This window comes from Sinocyclocheilus rhinocerous, unplaced genomic scaffold, assembly GCF_001515625.1.
Source record: "Sinocyclocheilus rhinocerous isolate Xijiao unplaced genomic scaffold, SAMN03320098_v1.1 scaffold942, whole genome shotgun sequence".
In the NCBI taxonomy this organism is placed as follows: domain Eukaryota; kingdom Metazoa; phylum Chordata; class Actinopteri; order Cypriniformes; family Cyprinidae; genus Sinocyclocheilus; species Sinocyclocheilus rhinocerous.
In genome coordinates, this window is record NW_015627890.1 from 1068628 (window position 1) to 1088886 (window position 20259).

The following is a 20259-nucleotide window of genomic DNA, read 5'->3' on the forward strand; positions in this document are numbered from 1 at the left end:
TATATAAAAGCAATTTATATGTTCATTTATTTATAAGTATAAAATACATATAAAATAAAAAAAATACTAAATAATGAAATATATAAACAAACATTATATAATTAATATATGCATATAAAATAAATAAATAATAAACACAAAAATAAAGAAAATAGATGATATAATGCATATAGGAAAAGATGAAATATATACATTTTAGAAAAGTATTTATAAATCATTATATTGAATGATACCATATTACCATCTCATGCTACCACTGTACCATGGTGTCTACTACAGTGTCCACTACCCTTGCTAGGCATAATATATGTTTATGCATTAATAAATGACTGCATGTGTCCACAGGTGTCTTCTGATGTGGGACACACACGAACACGACAATGCTGCACAGACACTCACGCCTCAGCCACAAACAGCGTCCCTGATCCCAGTCTCTTCCCGTCCAGAACTGCAGTGGTGTCGGCCTGCTGGAGCCTCACGCCCTCGCTGGGTGGATGCAAACTCTTCAGCACAACCATCCTGATGAACTGCAATCACTGTGAAGCTGCTGAAGGCGCTAACACTGACGCTCTATTGAGACAATACGCAAATAAAGCGCTGCAGCAACAACAGTAACTCTCATTCAACGCTTACTGCATTCGTGTACAATAGAAACGCAGCCGGTTTGCGTGGCGAGAAACTTTCAAAATGGATTTTATAGTTCAAAGACTCGCTGTCATGCGTCACTTCTGTAGTAATCACTCATTAGGCGACAACTGGCTTTTCCTGTGGGCGAAATCCCAGTTTATTACTGCAGGGGGCGCTAAGTGGCCCAGAAAGGCGGATTCTCCATTGAGCCGCATTCAAATCTCAATACGCTTTTTTGTCTTATTGAAGACGTTTGTGCAGTAATAAGTATTATTTTTTAAATATACTAATTACAAAAATGTATATATATTAAACATACGAATATTCAGCCGAGCGATATCTGTAAAAGGATCAAACAAAATATATTAGTATGTAATCATAAACGACTGTGATTGGTCCACGGGACTAAAACGCGGAGAAAAGTAACATGTACCACGTGATATCGCGGTGCGTTGCCGCTTTAGCTGCGATATGGATAAAAATTTGCACTTCAAAAACAGTACTAAGAAACGTTAGTAGGGATTGAAAGCTATTAATTATATTTACACATCTTAACTGACTAATTACAGATGACATACGGCCGCTAAGCACCGCCCATTGTAAGTAAGTGTTTAATCCATTCTACCCATCACTTATTTTCCACGCGCCAGCGCCGCTTTATAACGTGCGTTTCATTTCATATAAACTAAAGCGTAGCGCCTCTACAGGATCGGAGGAGATGCGGCACAATTTTCTTTAAACAACCACTTTGCATTATAAATGTTTTATTCATCTTTTAAGATTTAAATAGATTATTTTATTGTTTGCATAAGGGTAGTTAACTAATAAACATTTTCTAATTATTGTATAATTATTATACGTGTGGTTTTTATGACCACGCATTAATTCAGAGATTACACAGAATGTTTGTATTTTCAATATAACCCACTGCGCTACGTTTGCATTTTTTTAAAACATCAAAAATGCACTCATTCTCTTATGTTTATATGTATTTAAACCTAAAATATTGTTGAAATTATGCCACACATAAAAGTAAATGCTTCTGGTATCTTGAAACCTTTACAGCTACTTAATAACGACAAATTATGAGCCAAAAACATTAACAGCAACATATTTAGTTTATTTCCGTTTTGTGAATAATTTCCTTGAAACATGGAGACGTACGTCTGCAAAGTAAGATTAAAAATAAAACGAGAAGGAAAACACGAATTCCAGTAGTATACGGATCAAAAACACATTCTTTAACTGAAAGCAAAGACCATAATTATTCTAATGCTTTTTTTTCTTCTGAATATTGGATTTGTTTTGTAATGGGGTGGATTTGTGTTGGAATGAATTCATAGTGTTCTAATTCAAACAACCTTCCAGCATAAACAACACCAGCCTGGAGTAAATACTAAAAACACCTCTAAGGAAAGAGTGATCGGACTGTTGTCGAACAGAACTTTTCAACAGTACGGTACCAAACAGCACCATCAAAGGTGCTTGAACGACAAGTGCATTCATCTGACATATTAAAACTCAGACAGGGACTTAAATGTGCCTGAACGTCTCATTAAAGTGTCCTAAAACTTCAGCAACAGCTTTCAAAAGAGCAGAAAATGTCCTAATAAGAAAAATAAGTCAATCATATTCTTTTTAATATAACATACAATGTTATTTTAGGTTAAGAGAGTGTATTAGTCTTTTAAATTAAAATGATTTGCAGCTAAATTGCAGATCTTTAATATTAAGATCATTTTCAATTGTCCTCCAATGTGTTTCCTCCTGTATTTGCTGGTCTACTAACTAGTTTAAAGGAATAGCTGGCCCTAAAATGAAAATTTGCTGAAAATGTAGATGAGTTTGTTTCTTCATCGGAACAGATTTGGAGAAATGTAGCATTGCATCACTTGCTCAGCAATGGATGCTCTGCAGTGAATGGGTGCCGTCAGAATGAGAGTCCAAACAGCTGATAAAAACATCACAATAATCCACAAGTAATCCACACCACTCCAGTCCATCAGTTAACATCTTGCGAAGCCAAAAGATGTTTGTATGTAAGAAATAAATCCATCTTTTTCCACTGGATAGAGGACTCAACATGAAGTTAAAAACATCTTAATGTTTAATTTATTTCTTACAAACTCACAGTTTTTGTCTTCTCCAGATGTTAACAGATGGACTGGAGTGCTTTCCTCGTCCTCATCGTCGTCATCATCCTGAGCTGCGGCCCTCAGCGGGACCAAGCCGTTGTGCCTGACGGGACCTCGAGACCCCGCCGTGTGCTTCCACCGGACGCTTCCTCGTGTGTTCTCCTCTTCCTCTTCTTCTTCGTCTGTTTCTATGCGGTTCGACTTCTTGCGGCGGGGCCGTTCGTCTTCCTCTGAATCCTCCGTTTCTCCTCCATCTGCCTCTTCCTCCTCGTCTTCACTGGAGCTTCTCTGTTGTCTCTGTTTTTCTCGTTTGTGCCTGTGTTTGGAATCTTCCCTTGTTGAATCGCACTTGCGTCCTTTTTCTGATCTCTGATGCGATTCCTTTGGCTCAAAGTCTTTAGAAAGTATGGACTCTGGAAATATAGGATGAGAAGAAAACAGCTGACATTTCTGGTTGTAATTAACCAGTATAGCTAACAGTGAGCTAATATTTATATGTAGTGTGATGAGACAAAATGAAAAATCGCAAACGGAGAGTCCTTAGGGATGCATTGTTTCGTTTTAATCTTGTCTAGTTGTGCAAAAAAAAATTGTGCTGAAAATTGTGCTTTAAATAAATCATCATGCTGAGCACTATGGATTTAAGCAAGAACAAAAATTAAAAGACACACCACTCCTTATACAGAAAAACCAATATATATTTAAGATTTTTTTTTTAAAATGAAATGACCCTATTTTTTTGGGGTACAATCTACAAATCAGCTGTGATTAATTAGTCTTTGATAATGTCTAAATATATATAAACCTAGTAAAAGTAATTATGTCTGAAAATACACTTGTTAGCAATTAAAAGGATCTGCCTTCCCTGCATTGGATTTTAAATAACTCATATTTAAAATAAATATATTTTATGTATGCTAATATTATACATTTTTAAAAAATCATATTTTAAAATAAATATTTTAAAGTTAAACACTGTATTCATTTAAAATGATCTGAAATATTTTTGTAATATGTCTATTATTTTATTATCAAATTAATGTATGAAGCCTGCACATTAAACAAAACACGCAAAAGTGAGTTGTTTTTTAATGTGCTGATTCTTTTGCCTGAGGAAGCTCGATTGACTGAAATGTTGATAATAAAATTTCATAAATAATGCAAGTTTGAGTGTGCAGGATTTCGAATTTTTTTCGAGTTTATATTGGACTTTTATCTGTCATATCTTGGGTGTGCGAGACACTATACATTTTTTATTTTCTGTGCATAATTTCGAGGTCTTGTAACATGAAATTGTTAAAAAATACAAATTCAAAGTCTTGTAATATGAAATTGTCAAAATACAAAATATAAAAACTACTGAAACAAAATATAGAACATTCATTTAATTATAAATAATTTTATACTTATTGTCTTTGGCCAGTTTTGACCACGGCAGATCACAAGTGTGACCCCCTCAGGGAGGAATACCAGAGAGTTGAGATACATAAGTTACATTTTTGGGGCTTTTTGCCTTTATTTAGATTGGACAGCAGGAGGACAGCTAGGAATCATGGGAGGAGAATTGGACTGGGAAAGGACCTCGAGTCGATATCGGAGCACTTGCCCACATGGCTATGGCTCAGATGACATTAGCATAAATTAGCATTTGAAAACAGGAGTGTGGCAGTGCTCACCTTCACTGTTGGAGCTGGACAGCCGTCGACGGTGAGGAAGAGAGGAGTGCTTCTGATCGGACGCCTTTCGTGACCCGTCAGACTCTGACGTCTCACAGTAGTTGACCTGAGAGTTCTGACTCCGTCGCGGACGCCTTCTATTCACATCCACATCGCTGTCGCTGAACTCGTTAGAGCCTTCTGTTTCTGCCAGATCAAGACAAAGGTAAAAACCGTGAGTGAAGAATTCAATGTGACACTAATAAGGCTCTGTGACCTACAGTACCTCCAAAAACAGAAGCAGCAAAATTATGCTGCCTTACTAAAGTAAAGACACCAGCTCACTAGCTTTGAAACAGATTCTATATGTTATTCTTTTAGGTAGAATGGATATGAAAACTCAAACAGACCCATTCCCTCTTCCTCCTCCTCCTCTTCCTCAGAGTCTAACATGTCCTCTTCTTCTGAGGTGCCTCTTCGTCGGGAAGGAGATTTGCGTCTGCTCCTCCTGGTTCCCAGAGTGTGAGCGCTTCTTCCTGTTCTCCTGGAGGCCGGTTGATTCTCGGCGGCACTTTCACCACTGCCCCATTCACTCGCGTCGTAAGAGCCCGCGTCACCCTCAGATGCACCATCTCCTGAAACCACAAAATCCTCCTCCTCCATACTAGCAACATAGAAATTAAAACAAAATAATACTTTTATTCAGCAAGGATGCATTCAATTCATCAAAAGTGACAGTAAAGACATGTATGATGTTACAGACAATTTCTATTTCAAATAAATGCTGTTCTTTTGAACTTTCTATTCATCTGCGAATCCTGAAAAATAAAATGCATCACGGTTTCCACAAAAATATGACGCAGCACAACTGTTTTCAGCATAGATAATAATCAGAAATGCTTCTTAAACAGCAAATCAGGCATATTAGAATGATTTCTGAAGGATCATGAGACACTGAAGACTGGAGTAATGATGCTGAAAATTCAGCTTTGCATCACGGAAATAAATTACATTTAACTTTATATTCAAAAACAAAACAGTTATTTTAAATTGTAATAACTTATCACAATATTTTTGTTTTTACTGTATTTTTGATCAGATAAATCAAGCCTTGATGAGCATTTGAGATTAGTTAAAAAAAAATGTTTACCTTAAAATTCTTTGCCTTCATACTACTAATTTTTTTTTAGGACAAATAAGATGTGTACATTATTTTCATAAATATTAAGAATATTTTCCCCCCAAATTCTCCAAAAAGTCTCTTTATTCTTCATAATGATTCTCATGGTAATCTTCAACCAATGTAACAGTAATTTTGGTTTATAATAATTTACTACATAAAATTTACTGCACAAAAAATACTGACTGAAAATGACAATAGTGACAATGAATTATTAAGCAGAACAACAAATACTACAGTAACATAATGCATAAATACCTTACAATTTAGCATTTGGGGAAAAGTGTGTTTAATTATCATGCAAAAAAAACTTAAGGTTTTTATGGTCATAAAAACACAAAAACAATGTCTTACAAAAGCAGTTTTGGAGTAAAATATGACCAGGACAAGTTCTTGACAAGTTCTCTGTGAGATTCACCCATAGAGCACTTTGAATGCACTTATTTATTTCAGGCCTAGATCTGTTATACTTTGAAGAACTGGTATAAAATCCATCTGATTTAAACCCTAAAAGCCCAAATTTGAACCCCCAGTATTGTAAATATTCTTGTATTTGTGTTCACACACACCTGTCACTGAGCTGAAACTCGTCCTCGCTCTCCTCCGAGTCCAGAGTACTGTCACTGTCCAGGTCATTGAGTCGCCGGCGTTTCCTCTTACGCGGGGCGGGAGCTTTCACAGGCCGTCGACTCTCACGGCTCGCCACGCTCCTCTGCTGACTCGTGACGGGCGCCGCAGGTTTACCGCCACCAGCGCCTGCAGGACACGCCACCAGTCAACATGCAACAGCACACATATTATAAAGCACTAAACAATGTCTCACATGACCAACCTCCTCCTTCTGGATCTTGAATATCTTCCTCTATTGCTTCATCGATGGCTTCATCGAAATCATCAAACCTGGTCGTTAGTAACAAGAAAATCAAGAATTAGCCAGACTTGTATCTACTATTAGAGTTTATTTCCACAAGAAATATTTATTACCTATAACTGATGGATTTCCTCGTCCTAGTTGATCGCCTGCCCAGATTTTTAGTTTTCTTGGCATCTTTTTTCTTCTCTGTCAAGCCGTCCTCTCCATCACCATCCTGACATGATAAGGAGGAGTACATTTAAAACCAAATAAAGCTGATTAAGACATTTTAAAATCTCATCGTATTAGTTTATATTATATAATTAATTTGTTTAATTAATTTAGATATAACATGGCATACTGTGGTGACATAATTTACTCTAGCATACTATGGTATAGAATACAGTACTATACAGTATGGTACATTATAGCATAGCACATTATATTATAGGAAAGTAGAGTATGTGACATATAATAATATAGTACAATTTAATATAATATAATTTATTTATGTTTAATTAATTTAGATATAGATCATTTAGATAATTTACTATAGTATAAAATAGTATATTGTACAATACAGTATGGTACAGTACAGCAAAGTACATTGTTATAGAAAGTATAGTATGGTATAATAAATATAATATAATAGCATAGCATACTATGGCTTAATTTACTATAGTATAAAACAGTATAGCACATGGTACAATACTGTATGGTGCATTATATAACAGAATAATATATAATATAATACATTTATAGTTTATATAAAATATTTTATTATGATATAATATAACACATTTATCACATATCTATTAATTTAGATATAGCATAGCATACTATGGTATAATTTACTACAGTATAAAACAGTATAACATATGATACAATACAGTATGGTACAGTATACATAACATAATAATCTTTAATTTAGATACAGCATAGCATACTATGGCATAATTTACTGTAGTATAAAAAATATATTGTACAATACATACGGTACAATATAGCATAGGAAAGTATAGGACATTAATATAATATAATATAATATAATATAATATAATATAATATAATATAGCTGCATACTCACAGGGGTGGGTATAATGTTCTCCACGCTGATGCCCACATACACTAACCGCTCACGTCTGAAAGAGAGAAAACAAGATCCAAATGAGGCTAGTCATCATTCATGACGATTCAGCTGGTGATTGAGCTGGTGAGAGCGTTTATGAAGTGTGTGCATGTGTGTGTGTGGATCTACACCTTCGTTCAGCTCTCTCTTTCTTCTTCAAAGCCGTGTCCAGATTCTGAAGCTGCTCTTCCAGCCTCTCACAGAGAAGCTTCTGTAAATGACAAGAGCACATACTTCATGACTACAGCTCACATACACACGCAGGGCATCGACACAGAGATTGAAGCCCTTACATGCTGGCAGGGAGGGCAGAACCATTCTCCATCAGGAATGATCATTAGAGGGGGTCTCAGACAGGCCGTGTGATAGCCGCTGTCACACATGTCACAAAGAAGGATCTGTGACAAACATACACAAGAGAGACATGATGTAAGCAAATAGGATAAGTTACATCTCTTTTTAAAGTATTATCTATGCCATTTGATAGACAATATTGAGTCTCATCTTGTAGCTTGAATCATTTCAGAAGCATTTGTGCCTCAATTACACTTCATATTCTTTTATACTGTTTTTAATGAATACTGTTAGCTGAATAAACCCTTACACCTACTGTAGGAGATGGAGTTGAACAAACCTTTAATCATAAGCATGTTCTATTATGAGTCTTCTTTTTTTTTAAATAAAATTAAAAAAAATTTTTTTTTTTTTTAAGTAAAATTATTTTTGAAAATCTGTGTTCTTTTTGTATTATTAATATATTATTATGGTATTTATTAATATTTGGAATTACATTTTATTTTTAAATGTCAAGTTTTCATTTAAATTTTTTTTAGAAATGTAATAGTTTTTAGAAATTTTGTGTGTGCTTTTGTCATTTTTTATTAGTTTTTTTTTTATTGTATTTAGCTTTAATTTATTTTAGCTTTAGTTTAAGTACTTCAATTTTATTTTATTTTAATTAGTTGCCAAGGTAACAATTCTAATTTTTCTAAAGTTTTTAAAGTTTCAGTTTTTCATCTAATATTTATATTTTATATTACTTCAGCATTATTTCAGTAGTAATAGTTAACAATAACAACACTGTTTGAAAATATCCCTTTGACTTACACTGAAGGGAAGCAGTCAATATCTTTTAATTTGAACTACAGTAGTAAGTAACCAGCTAGCAACATCATAGCAATTGCATAGCAACATGTTAAAAACCACATAGAAACACTCCAGTACTGAGTTTCACATGAGCAAGTACCACTCATGTTGCCATTTGATACTGTGGTTGTACAATGTACATTTAGTCCCTATCCCATTTTTAATTGTAAAGTAATGGTGATTTGATAAAAGATTACTACTTTAACTCACTAGTTCTGGGTGGTTGGTGAGCCCACAGTGTTTACAAGCATCTTCAGGTGGAATCTCGTTGGATTGGTCTGATTCGGTCTCACTTTTGTCGTCTCCTTTCTCTGATTTGTTGTCTTCATTATTTGCGGCTTTGTCGTCGGCCACTTCCTCTTCCCGCTCCAGAGCTGCTTTGGATTTGCAATTTTTCGTACGAATTTTCGACCAACGATTCCGCCTATGTCGCCGTTTGGCCTAAAAGAGTCAAAACAATATTTTGCGTAAATAAAAACATTCTGTAAAATTTGTTGGACTGGATGTAATAAGCTTCCATGCTACCTTAAAAGACTTGGGCTGTACTTCCGTGTCCACTTTTCTGTGCATCTCCTTCTTGGGATGAACTTTCGCCTCTTCGTCTTCTATGTGTTCCTCTTCGTCCTGAGCTGCTGAGGAGGCCAAAAGTTTCCCGTCTTGTTTACTCTCCCGACTATCTGCCACTTTGGGGCTGGGCTTGCAGTTTCTGGCAGATCTCCGCAGGGATCTCCGATTGCTGGTTTCCGACTCCTCTGCGTCCTTGGTCTGGAGTTCAGGCGTTCGTCTATGAAGCGGTATCTTAATCTTAAGGCGAATCCCTTCCTTCTGAAGTTCTGACGATACCTCTTCGTCCTCGTTGCGTCCAGCTTTTTCAGCATCCTTTTCCAAAACCTCACCCAAGCTGGATTCGTTCTTCCCGTCTTCTCTTGCTTGCATCTTGGATTTGGACTTTTGTGAACGTCTCTTTCTTGGGCCTCTCAGACTTTTGTCTTTGCTGACATCCTCAACATCAGTTTTTTCTCCGGCTGACAAACCAACTGTCTTGCTTTTGAGCTCAATAACGTCTTCTTCATTGCCGACTTTTTCAACCTTTTCCTCAACTGAAGTGGTCTCTTCAATCGTTGACGACTCCTCAACAAGGTTTGACACTTTCGCAGACACATCTGTGCTCTTATCGCAAGCATCTTTTGACAAATCCTCAGGGATACTACAAGGAAGAGGACCGTTGTCTGCTTGAACCATGGATTTCCCAACAAGGACAGACTGTCTTACACTATCTGTGCCTCCAACTTCAGTCTTCAAGACTTTCCCATTCCCATGATGACCATTTGAAGAATTATCGTTTTCATTCAATGGCCTTTTACGCTCAATGGGACCTTTGATAACTCCAACACCTACGTATTGTTCTCGTGCTGCCATTTGGTCAACCTTCGGCTCTTGTGGGACAGCGATGATGGCCGTTGGTCCTTTCTCTTCATTAGTTGGGTATTCTTTTCTGATTTTCTGTTCCTTCAATAGCAAGACAACAGGATTGCGAACGATTATACCTCCAGTGCTGACGCTTCCATTGCTGTTAAGGTTGTTGTTGTTGTGATTGACATTGCTGACGTCATATCCTCCACTCCTTTTCAACTCCCTCTTCTTCAGCGGTATTTTAGCCTGTTGGTCGCTCTTTACAGCTCTAGCCACGTTCTCAAACACCAACTCTTTCTTGTCTTCATGCTTCTCTGATTTCACCGCCGGGTCGTGTTTGATGGAAGCAGGGGGCATGACGACGGAAATGGCGTTCCATGGTTTGGGACAATCTTTTGGTTCTTCTTTCACGAGAGTTTTGATCGTACTAACCCTGTTGTCGATGACCACTTTGGGTTTGGAAACTTCAGCAACTTTCTCTTCTTGCTCTGGTTTAATGGGATCCATTGGTTCTTTTTTAATGTCTTTAGGTATTAACTCACTTTGATTAGAATTGAAGGTGCTGTTGGTAAAGTCTCCTTGTCCTGATACATGGTTCTTCAAGTCCTCAACCTCAACTTGAAAAATGAAACGATACAGAACTGCATGAGAAACCGTTTAGTTTCAGCCTCTAGCAAAATCATAAGTGGGAGTATGGCTGTCACTACACATTTACAGTTCACAATCGGCCATTGGAAAACCACAGTGGTTGACCACTAGTCTGGATACTGTGGGAGACATGGTCTATGGTGCTTACGGCCCTGGATGGGAATGATTTTCCAATGAGTTTTACCTTTAACACCTTCTGCCTCCATACTTGGGCTGGTGGAACCGTCTTGCTTCTCTTGGTCAGTTGCGATCTTGGCTTTAAGCTGATCTAGTGTGTCTGCAAGATCATTCCTAGTCCTGTTTAAATAAAAATGCATTTCTTATTCTTTGATAAACTTCTACAAATGAGGTTTAACTCTTATACTTCTAGTAAAAATGTGTAGCTCATATACTAGTGCTGTAATGTTCATCAAAATTTATGGTAAACCCAACACTCTGGTCTTCTCCTCACTATTTGCTCACCTCGCAATGCATTTCCATGAGGACCCATCCAAATCATCCTGCTCCTCAGAATAAACACGTATATTCTGATCTTGGTCTAACTGGAACCAGTAGAGAAGACCTTCCTGGTCTCTGCCGATGGGCTGTAGACGCATCTTATCCGGGTCTTCCTCGTTGATTAATGTCTTAAACTTGAGATTGTCATCAAACTGGCACTCGCACAAGTACTGTTAGGGAAATAAAGAATTAGGGCGAATCTCGAAACAAAAACATTATTATTTTGTATTTATTTTGATTTTGGAGGTGAAATATGACCCGGAAATGCTTTGGAAATACTGACCTTTAAAATGCCAGTCTTGCACGCTACCGTCATTTCTAGGTAGCTTTTTCTCTCCATTTCCCATGCCCAGGTGCTGTTAAATTCCTGGCACACCTGCATCAACATGATTTCAACAAACAGATGCATTTGCATGGACATTTCCATATTCATAGCAAATGATTTAAAACTAAAACACTTACCTTTACAAGATACTTCTCCCATCTGTCTGGTGTGACCGACTTGCCGATCTTCCGCAGCAGTTTGATATGGAGCTCAATCAATGGCCGAGGAACTAAATTGAACAAAAAAAACAGAATTTCTATTATTTTATCATTTTTGTAACATTACCATCAAACTTTTGTTTTTGGGGGGTAGGGGGAAAAACATGCTTGTGATACCTTCGTGATATTTTCTTAACTGATGCAATCACATTCAGACATTCAAACACTTTTATGGGGACCACTGTCGTTATTTATTTTATCATTTATGTATATAATTCATCCTATTTTCTTTCCGGTTACATTTTATAATTTTTTGCTTAAAGGCACAATATGTAATTTTTCGCCGCTAGAGGGCGCGTATTCAAAATAAACAAAGAAACAAAGGCGTAGTTTGATGGCACCGTGACTGAGTGTGGAATCATGGGAGTTGTGGTCTTCATCCCCACAGCCGATGCAATCCGACGGGACTCGGGCAGAAATCATGTTCAAGGATGAGCTAATGATTTATTTGGATATTTTAATAAAAAAATCTTACATATTGTGCCTTTAACACTTTTTATTTATTCATTTAAATAAATACATTTTAAAACACATCCCTGTCTTTACTATACCCTATTATCAAATTCATCCAATCCGCTGTCAGCAGTGAGAGCATGACATACGCAATCCTCCTAAATGACAACATGTCGTGGAGCTTGCGTTCGGCTATGATGTAGGTGTTATACGACGCCTACGTGTACACAGTTAATACAGTATTCAAAGGGGGCGGGGCGTAAACAATCGCGCGTAAACGAATTACAATTGTTACATTGTAGCATAGGAAGTGTGACAGCGGTTCCGCGCATGCGCACTGTGCGACTACAGTCCCATCGGTGTTTATAATCTGAATGTAAATGTATCAGGCCAATTTATCGTACGATACCTGAAGTGTCTCTCCAGTTAATTGTGACAAATAGCATGCTAACACCCTTAGCAGTGCGTACAGTCAATCATATTCTGAGGTTATGTGATTTTTCCACTGGTTAAGGGTGGGAATTTCACACATGACTGTTTTCAAAAACACTTCGCCACTTCACGGTCCTTCTGAAAAGCATCGGGGGACACGATTCCCATCCAAACAAAGACTACGAGGAGCTAACAAGCCTAACTTTAAGTGATCAAACCCCTGATGGGCAAAGATGAGGAGCCTGTCCAGGTAAACACAAACCCAGCCTCTCGCACAGCTCACCCGCTGATGTCTCCTGTAAGTACCGCTCCAGCTGGGGGAACGACAGCTCGGGCAGATCCAGAACAGACCCGTAGCGCTCCAAAAACGAGCAGACCACCGCAAAACCGGGACTGACATCTGGAGGAAGAGCCGCTGTGGAGCCCGGAGCAGCCATCTTTCCTGGAGATGACGAGCTGTGCTCTGCTTAGACCCAAAACTGCCCACAATACACCGCGACACCCACCCAGAGAGAGCATCAACTAGATCCAGAGGGGCAGCTAACGCGCGTGGAGCGCCACAATGCCACCACCATCATCCTCATCCTCACAACAAGAAAGATGATGAAGAGTATAAAGTGCTGCTTTAACATGCCACAGTTTGTTTGTTTTTCCACTGACTCTTTTGTAATAGAAACAGCGTCGTGCTTGTGTTTATTCGTGATCGGGATGAATAGTTAAATAAATAAATAAATAATATTTAAATGCAAATTTTAAAAATAGAAAAATACTTTGATATAATATGATATATAACTATATATATATGTATATAATATATAACAATATAATATAATATATAATATAAAGTGCTGCTTTAACATGTCACCCTTGTTTCCACAGACATTTTTATATTGTAAACAGTGTCGTGCTTGTGTTTATTTGTTACCGGGATGAATAGTTAAATAAGTACATAAATGCATTATATATTTAAGTATAGACAATAATAATAATAATAAAACAGAAAATTCTATTTATTAATTATGACCAAATAATATAATATTATTATATTTTTTTGTATATCCTTTAATTAATTTACTACCGTCAGCAATATAATAGCACGAAAACCAATAACAGTAATTCTGATATGACGTAAACATATGCAATTCTCCTAATAATATTTTATAATATATTATGTATATAAGTAGTGGCAGCTTTTTGTACGTCACTGAACGCCAGCCAATCGGAAGCGTACGCTGATTTGACGCCGGCCAGTGACGTACGTTGTGGGTGTGTCCCGCCGTCACACGAAGAGAAACACAACACAAGCAAGATCGAGTTGCAGGCCGAGGCAAGATTATATAATATAAATGAAATACATTTATAGTGCATGATTTATAAAGTTGTTTTTGTTACGAATATAATTTGTTGCATGAATAAAAAGCTCGTTTAAAGCGGATAAGGCAGGTTTTGTTGTGTGCATGCATGTACAAGTGCTTCTAAGCTGGGTTTATCGCTTCTAAATGGTATTTTAGGTTAATAAAAGGTTAAAAAGCAGTTAGGGTTGATTAGATTAGAGTGGCATCGCTTACAACAAAGTGCATTGATGGTGCCAGATAGTAAAACCATAGTACTGAAATTTTAACCTATGTACTATTGTATTTATATGGCACTTCAAGGAACTTTAAAAATAGCATGGTACTTAATAAAATTAATTCATGTGATTTGTCTTCCACTCTGTTACAGGAAAGCTGATCATGTCTTCTCCAGAAATTGCATCTTTATCCTGGGGCCACATGAAGGTCAAAGGTTGCTCCACATCCTATAAAGACTGTAAAGTGTGGCCGGGTGGCAGCCGAGCCTGGGACTGGCGTGAAACCGGTACAGATGTAAGATTAACACCAGATCACACTGTAAAATCATCCTCAACTTATGACATTATCCTCTTAGAAGTTCACATTGTCATAAAAATTGCAACGTGTTTGAGAGCCATTTGATGTTACAGAAATGCCTAATATAATGTACATTTATTATGTCTTTTGTTTTGTCAGTGCAAAACACATTGTGTCTACTGGAATACTGTTTTGTTTTATTACTGTTTTCTACATTTTAGAATAATAGTAAAGCTTTTAAAACTATGAAATAACACAAATAGAGTATGGGAACTATGTAGTGACCAAAAATATATCAAAATGATCTTGTATTTGAACCAGTTTGCTTTAATTATTAGAGATCTGTCTAAAGTGCATCTGTGCTCCTGCCAGCATTATCCAGGCGTCCAGCCAGCCGACCTGGAAGACGTCCTGAGGAAAGGAGTGCAGACGCTGGTCATAGGAAGAGGGATGAGTGAAGCTCTACAGGTAACAATGTGAATTTGCTGATCAGCACTGTCCATCATCTGAATATTGCAATCTTTAAAGGAATAGTTCACCCAGAAATGAAAATTTGCTGAACATTTACTCACCATCAGGCCATCCAAGAGGAGTTCTTCATGGGAACAGATGTGGAGAAATGTAGCATTGCATCACTGTCTCACCAGTAGATGCTCTGCAGTGAATGGGTGCCGTCAGAATGAGAGTCCAAACAGCTGATAAAAACATCACAATAATCCACACCACTCCAGTCCATCAGTTAACATCTTGTGAAGCTAAAAGCTGTGAGTTTGTAAGAAACAAATCCATCTATGTTTTTAACTTTTAACCGTTGCTTCTGGCTAAAGTACGAGTCCATAATCCATAATAACTCTTCCTCCAATGAAACAGTCCATCTCCAACAAATCCACTCACATATGTGTTTAGAACTAGTAAATGGTGTTTAATCTGTACATATTTCTCTCCTGATTCAGATGAGATGACTTTTTCACTGGAGGAAGCCTTATTATGGATTATGGACTCGTACTTTAGCCAGAAGCAACAGTTAAAAGTTAAAACATCTTATTGATGGATTTGTTTCTTACAAACACGTAGATTTTGGCTGCACAAGATGTTAACTGATGGACTGGAGTGGTGTGGATTACTTGTGGATTATTGTGATGTTTTTATCAGCTGTTTGGACTCTCATTCTGACGGCACCCATTCACGGCAGAGCATCCACTGGTGAAAAAGTGATGCAATGCAACATTTCTCCAAATCTGATTAAGAAACAAACTCATCTACATCTTGGATGGCCTGAAAATTAGTACATTTTCAGCAAATATTACTTTAAATAAGCTAATTTGCTTTTTTTTTTATGTTTCAGGTGCCTCCGTCCACCCTAGATTACGTGAAGAAGCAGGGTGTCGACGTGAGGGTGTTTCAGACCGAGCAGGCCGTTAAAGAATATAACGCTCTGGTGGAACAGGGAGCTAAAGTCGGCGGGGTCTTCCACTCCACCTGCTGATCACGTCATTAACACAACCAGCTAATTCATTTTATGGGTTGTTTAAAGTGCCTTACATTTCAAATGAACATTGTTTTCTTAATAGATGCTTCGTAATTTGCACTCTGAGCTATTGGATGATTTTTTTTTCCTTTGGTGAAAATGTTATTTGCTTTATAATCATTGGATGTAGGCTGTGAAAATACCCCATTATCACACACACCAGTGATACAAATGAACAAAAAAAAAAACATTTATTTCAGATAAAACGTAATTGTGAAAACACTTGAGTTTGTGTTGGCTGTTAATTTCACATGTATTGCTTGGGTTCATCCGGTCAGCGGCGAGCTGGTTTGGGCATGATGAAGACTTTGACAGGTTTGCTGAGGTGGATTGTGCCCTCGATGCAGCTCTCGCTGGTGGGCAGGCCGTCCATACTCTCATTCCACGCAGGTTTAGAGGCAGATTGTTTACTGCTGCTGGAGCTGTAGGCCAGGAGCAACCGCACCTCAACCTGACAGGCCTCTGAAAGTAAAAACAGTTATTTTAGTATCATTGAGATACTATTATAGTTTTTATTAATATTTTGAATAAGATTTTATTTTAATATTTTCATTTAAAGTTTTAAGAATTTTTTTGTGTTTCTGTCATTTTTATAAATGTTTCTATAGTTTTTTTTTTTTTTGTTTTTTTTTTTTCAGTTTGTCATTTGAGTACGTGAAGTTAAACTAAATATAAATGGGAAATGTTTTTAATATTTTATTTTATTTCCATAAAGTTTATTTAATTTCAAGTAACAAAATGTTTTTTTTAATGGTTATAATAATATATAATAACACAATATAAAAAATAAGAACACAAATGTACGATGCACTTTAGATTACATTCTACTTTACGCTGCTATTGCACTCCTACAAAAATGACTGGGATGGTAACAGATGGTATATAAATGCACACATTAAAATACTATGGTATAGTAAAAAGCACTCCAAGGTACTTTTGTTAGTGTAGTATACGAAAACCTTTTTAATGATAATGTCTTCCTGCAATTTGTTAGTCAGCATAAAACGTCATTTGCAAATATTGTACTTCAGTAATCCTAAGAATTTCTGTGCAAAAACAGTATACAGTGAAAACGATATAATTAAACAATGTAAATACTATTTTTTTCCTTTTGAATAGCATGCACTGATGACTTGTGCAAAATGAACCCTTTTCACAGACTGATGCCACATTTCCACAGTTATTAACATCGTAAATCTTAAAGGTTGTTTATATATATATATATTTTTTTTACATTTAATGTACATTTATAATACTATACTCTGTGTTTTCTACATTGGCATTAAATTACAGAAAGTGTTTCTAAAACAACAGCTTGAGGGAGTGACTGCAAATTGGACATCTTTCTCTTTCTGACCACTGTAATCAATCTCAATTTTTTCCCTTTTTTGTAAGGTCATAGAAACACTATTGTGGATTTTTTTTTCTTTTGCTATTGGGGCAAATGGAAAGGCAAAAATTATATTTATTGTAGTCTCCGTTCACCACTACAGAAGTTAAACTCGACTATGACGTCTTACGCTTCTGAGAACCCTGGAAATATGTAAAGAGCATATAAATGTAATCAATTTCTCCAAAGCAGAAATGTATTCAGCCTCAGTTTTCTGCTGGTCACACAGACACTCACAGATATAAAATAACTCATGCCTTGTTGGACTAGATGCAGTTCTATTTATATCTGTGGAACTGTGAAGGGTTCATGCTATTCGCTGCCAGCAGAGAAGGATTTGTCTTTGGTGTTTGCAACATTATTTTATACAAGGACAAAACACAAAGAATAGCTACTGGATAATAATCCTCAATCAAAAATACACGACCGATGTCTTGATGTGCACGTGTCTACTAAGACTCATTTTAGAAAGGACACGTACCTGTCCAGGCAGAGTGAGAGAGATAAACCTGCGTGATCAGTCGCACACGTCCAGGTCCTGGGGTCCTGAAATCTCCAGGTTTGGGGTGGATTATGTGAGACTGTCCATCTGGATACAGCACCTGTGGGACAATGAGGAAAACATGAATAATGTGCATCAATTGCACACAAATTTTATTAAACAGATTTAAAGCCAACATAAAATTTTGTGCATTTTATGCACAAAACAGGATTTTCACTGAAAGATTACGGACATTTATGCAACTGGCAGATGCTTCTATCCAAAGCGAATGCATTCATTTGAAATTTTTATCATTTCTTGCATTCAATGGGAATCAAACCTATGACCTTAGCATGCATAGGTTGGGATTTAAATCTAGGAATTGATTGGATGGGGAAATGTGTCTACAAATGGTTGAAAAGTCCTTTTTCTCAGTAAATTGTTCTTAATAACACCATTTTTTTTTGTTTTTATGATTTATCTGAAAAGAAATGATGTTAAAGCCTCTGACCTGCACTTTGACTGTAGTCTGTGGATCTTGTACATGTTCAAGAGTAGCATCGATGTCTAACGCCACCACCAGACCAGAGGTGAATTTCAAAGGGTTGTCTGATTCTCCCGTCGGCTCAATAATTGTCGCTGACGCCCTGTGGATCTGACAAAGCAAAATAAACAGAAAAAAAGATATTCCAACAAACAAGCTACAACTTTCCGAAGCGGTTTGTGTGTAAGAGTCCACAAACCTGCTCGGGTAGCTTGAGATGGATGAATCTGCTTTGTCGCAGTGTGGTCTGAAGGATTTTAACCAGATCAAGAGGTTTGCAGGCCGTCAGCCTGGGCATCAACTCCAGGAGTTTCTCCACAAAACTGTCCTGAAAATGGGGCAACTCTGTCACGAAGAGCCTGAGAATGTAACGACAAGAATATTCAGTGATTCTTCACACAGAACAATGTTTAGGTTGAGATTTGATGCATTTATTACACATCATCTTTGAGTGCTTTTACCTCTGAAATGACTCCACATCCTGCAGGAACTTCTCACAAACCGCAAGAACCCGGTCAACCCTGTCATTTGGAAGAAGAAAGATGATCAGTTTCAAAACATTGAGATTTAATTGTGTTAGAAAGTTTATTAGGAAGTGCTAACCCGCGTTTGGATCGGGCCATCAGGATGAGCTGTAACGCTTTCGCCTGCAGCCGGACGTTGTGAATAGTGGCGATCTGCTGCGTCTCCAGACCGCTGTACAAGAACTCCAGCTTATAGGTCTCATCCAGGATCTATCACACATCATCAGTGATAATCACTTATCATTAGTCAAAAGTTTGGTGGGACGGCTGAGGTTTCAATTCATTTCGATTGGACATACCTGTCGAGCGGCTGTTGAAACTTTGGCATTTTGTTTAAGACAAAGCGGCACAGCCATGGTCCATAACTTCTCCTGGAGTGCCTGGGGTTGAAAGAAATATAAAAGTTATGGATATGCCTTATTTTATCGATTCAGTTATGAAGGTTTACAAAAGCGTTCAAAGGTTTGGGGTCGGCAAGATTTTTTAATGTTTAAAGTCTCTTATGCTCACCAAAGCTGCATTTACAGGATTTGATCAAAAATACAGTAAAAACTAATACTGTGAAATATTTTTATTTTTCTATGTGAACATATTTTAAAATGTAATTTATTCCTGTGATCAAAGCTGAATTTTCAGCATCATTACTCCAGTCTTCAGTGTCACATGATCTTCAGAAATCATTCTAATATGCTGATTTGCTGCTCAAGAAACATCTCTGATTATCATCAATGTTGAAAACAGTTGTGCTGCTTCATATTTTTGTGATACATTTTTTCAGGATTCTTTAATACAGAAAGTTCCAAATAACAGCATTTATTTTGAAACAGAACTATTTTGTACCATTATAAATGTTTTTACTGAAGCTTCTAATCAATTTAATGCATCCTTGTTGAATAAATAAATGTCCTACTAACTCCCAAATTTTGAATAGTAGTCTATGCAATTTTATTCTGTAACAATAATAATGACTAGGTTTTTACATTTTCTTTAGAAAACAGGAGTTGTGCTAAGGAAGTTACGGAAGTTCTAAGCGGCCATGCAATATATTTTTTTTCCTTCTTGTTTTCTCGTTATAACGACTTAATTTTCTCGTGATATCGACATAACGAGTTGTTTTCTCGTTATAACGACTTAATTTTCTCGTGATCTCGACATAACGAGAGTTGTTTTCTCGTTATAACGACTTAATTAATTCATTATCTCGACATAACG

General features: G+C 36.9%; 4 protein-coding genes across 5 annotated transcripts in view; 1 reads left to right on the top strand and 3 right to left on the bottom strand.

Moving 5' to 3' along the window:
• Window positions 1-729, bottom strand: part of clns1a (chloride channel, nucleotide-sensitive, 1A) — a 14144-nt gene extending 13415 nt beyond the window's left edge. The window contains exon 1 of the mRNA XM_016546917.1: window positions 400-729. Coding sequence (XP_016402403.1) covers window positions 400-518 — 119 coding nt within the window. The 5' untranslated portion in view covers window positions 519-729. The remainder of the gene's footprint in view (window positions 1-399) is intronic.
• A 223-nt stretch (window positions 730-952) lies between these two features.
• LOC107735935 (remodeling and spacing factor 1-like) lies at window positions 953-13295 on the bottom strand. Its single transcript, XM_016547479.1, has 17 exons — window positions 12996-13295; window positions 11747-11838; window positions 11568-11660; window positions 11249-11454; window positions 10971-11083; window positions 9251-10755; window positions 8936-9166; window positions 7873-7977; window positions 7711-7790; window positions 7538-7592; window positions 6582-6685; window positions 6430-6497; window positions 6167-6353; window positions 4828-5081; window positions 4439-4624; window positions 2793-3175; window positions 953-967 (listed from the first exon to the last, which is right to left on the bottom strand). The coding sequence occupies exons 1-17, from the start codon at window positions 13147-13149 to the stop codon at window positions 953-955; spliced, it is 3831 nt and encodes a 1276-aa protein (XP_016402965.1). The 5' UTR covers window positions 13150-13295.
• A 652-nt stretch (window positions 13296-13947) lies between these two features.
• LOC107735159 (mth938 domain-containing protein-like) lies at window positions 13948-16330 on the top strand. Its single transcript, XM_016546941.1, has 4 exons — window positions 13948-14039; window positions 14435-14577; window positions 14953-15048; window positions 15926-16330. Exons 2-4 carry the CDS (start codon window positions 14446-14448, stop codon window positions 16064-16066), a joined length of 369 nt encoding a protein of 122 aa, XP_016402427.1. The 5' UTR covers window positions 13948-14039; window positions 14435-14445; the 3' UTR covers window positions 16067-16330.
• Window positions 16281-20259, bottom strand: part of ints4 (integrator complex subunit 4) — a 14171-nt gene continuing 10192 nt past the window's right edge. For both annotated transcript variants that reach the window (XM_016546931.1, XM_016546924.1), the window contains exons 17-23: window positions 19347-19427; window positions 19127-19257; window positions 18985-19044; window positions 18723-18882; window positions 18491-18634; window positions 17980-18100; window positions 16281-16570 (exon numbers count right to left, since the gene is read on the bottom strand). In XM_016546931.1, coding sequence (XP_016402417.1) covers window positions 16383-16570; window positions 17980-18100; window positions 18491-18634; window positions 18723-18882; window positions 18985-19044; window positions 19127-19257; window positions 19347-19427 — 885 coding nt within the window. In that variant the 3' untranslated portion in view covers window positions 16281-16382. The remainder of the gene's footprint in view (window positions 16571-17979; window positions 18101-18490; window positions 18635-18722; window positions 18883-18984; window positions 19045-19126; window positions 19258-19346; window positions 19428-20259) is intronic.

Coding starts and splice junctions, on each gene's coding strand:
- LOC107735935 (XM_016547479.1), bottom strand. CDS start 13,149: ATGGCTGCTCCGGGCTCCACAGCGGCTCTTCCTCCAGATGTCAGTCCC. Junction 11,661..11,746: donor GGGAGAAGTATCTTGTAAAG/GTAAGTGTTTTA, acceptor ATGTTGATGCAG/GTGTGCCAGGAATTTAACAG. Junction 7,593..7,710: donor AAAGAGAGAGCTGAACGAAG/GTGTAGATCCAC, acceptor TCTCTCTTTCAG/ACGTGAGCGGTTAGTGTATG.
- LOC107735159 (XM_016546941.1), top strand. CDS start 14,446: ATGTCTTCTCCAGAAATTGCATCTTTATCCTGGGGCCACATGAAGGTC. Junction 14,578..14,952: donor GGCGTGAAACCGGTACAGAT/GTAAGATTAACA, acceptor TGCTCCTGCCAG/CATTATCCAGGCGTCCAGCC. Junction 15,049..15,925: donor GGATGAGTGAAGCTCTACAG/GTAACAATGTGA, acceptor TTTATGTTTCAG/GTGCCTCCGTCCACCCTAGA.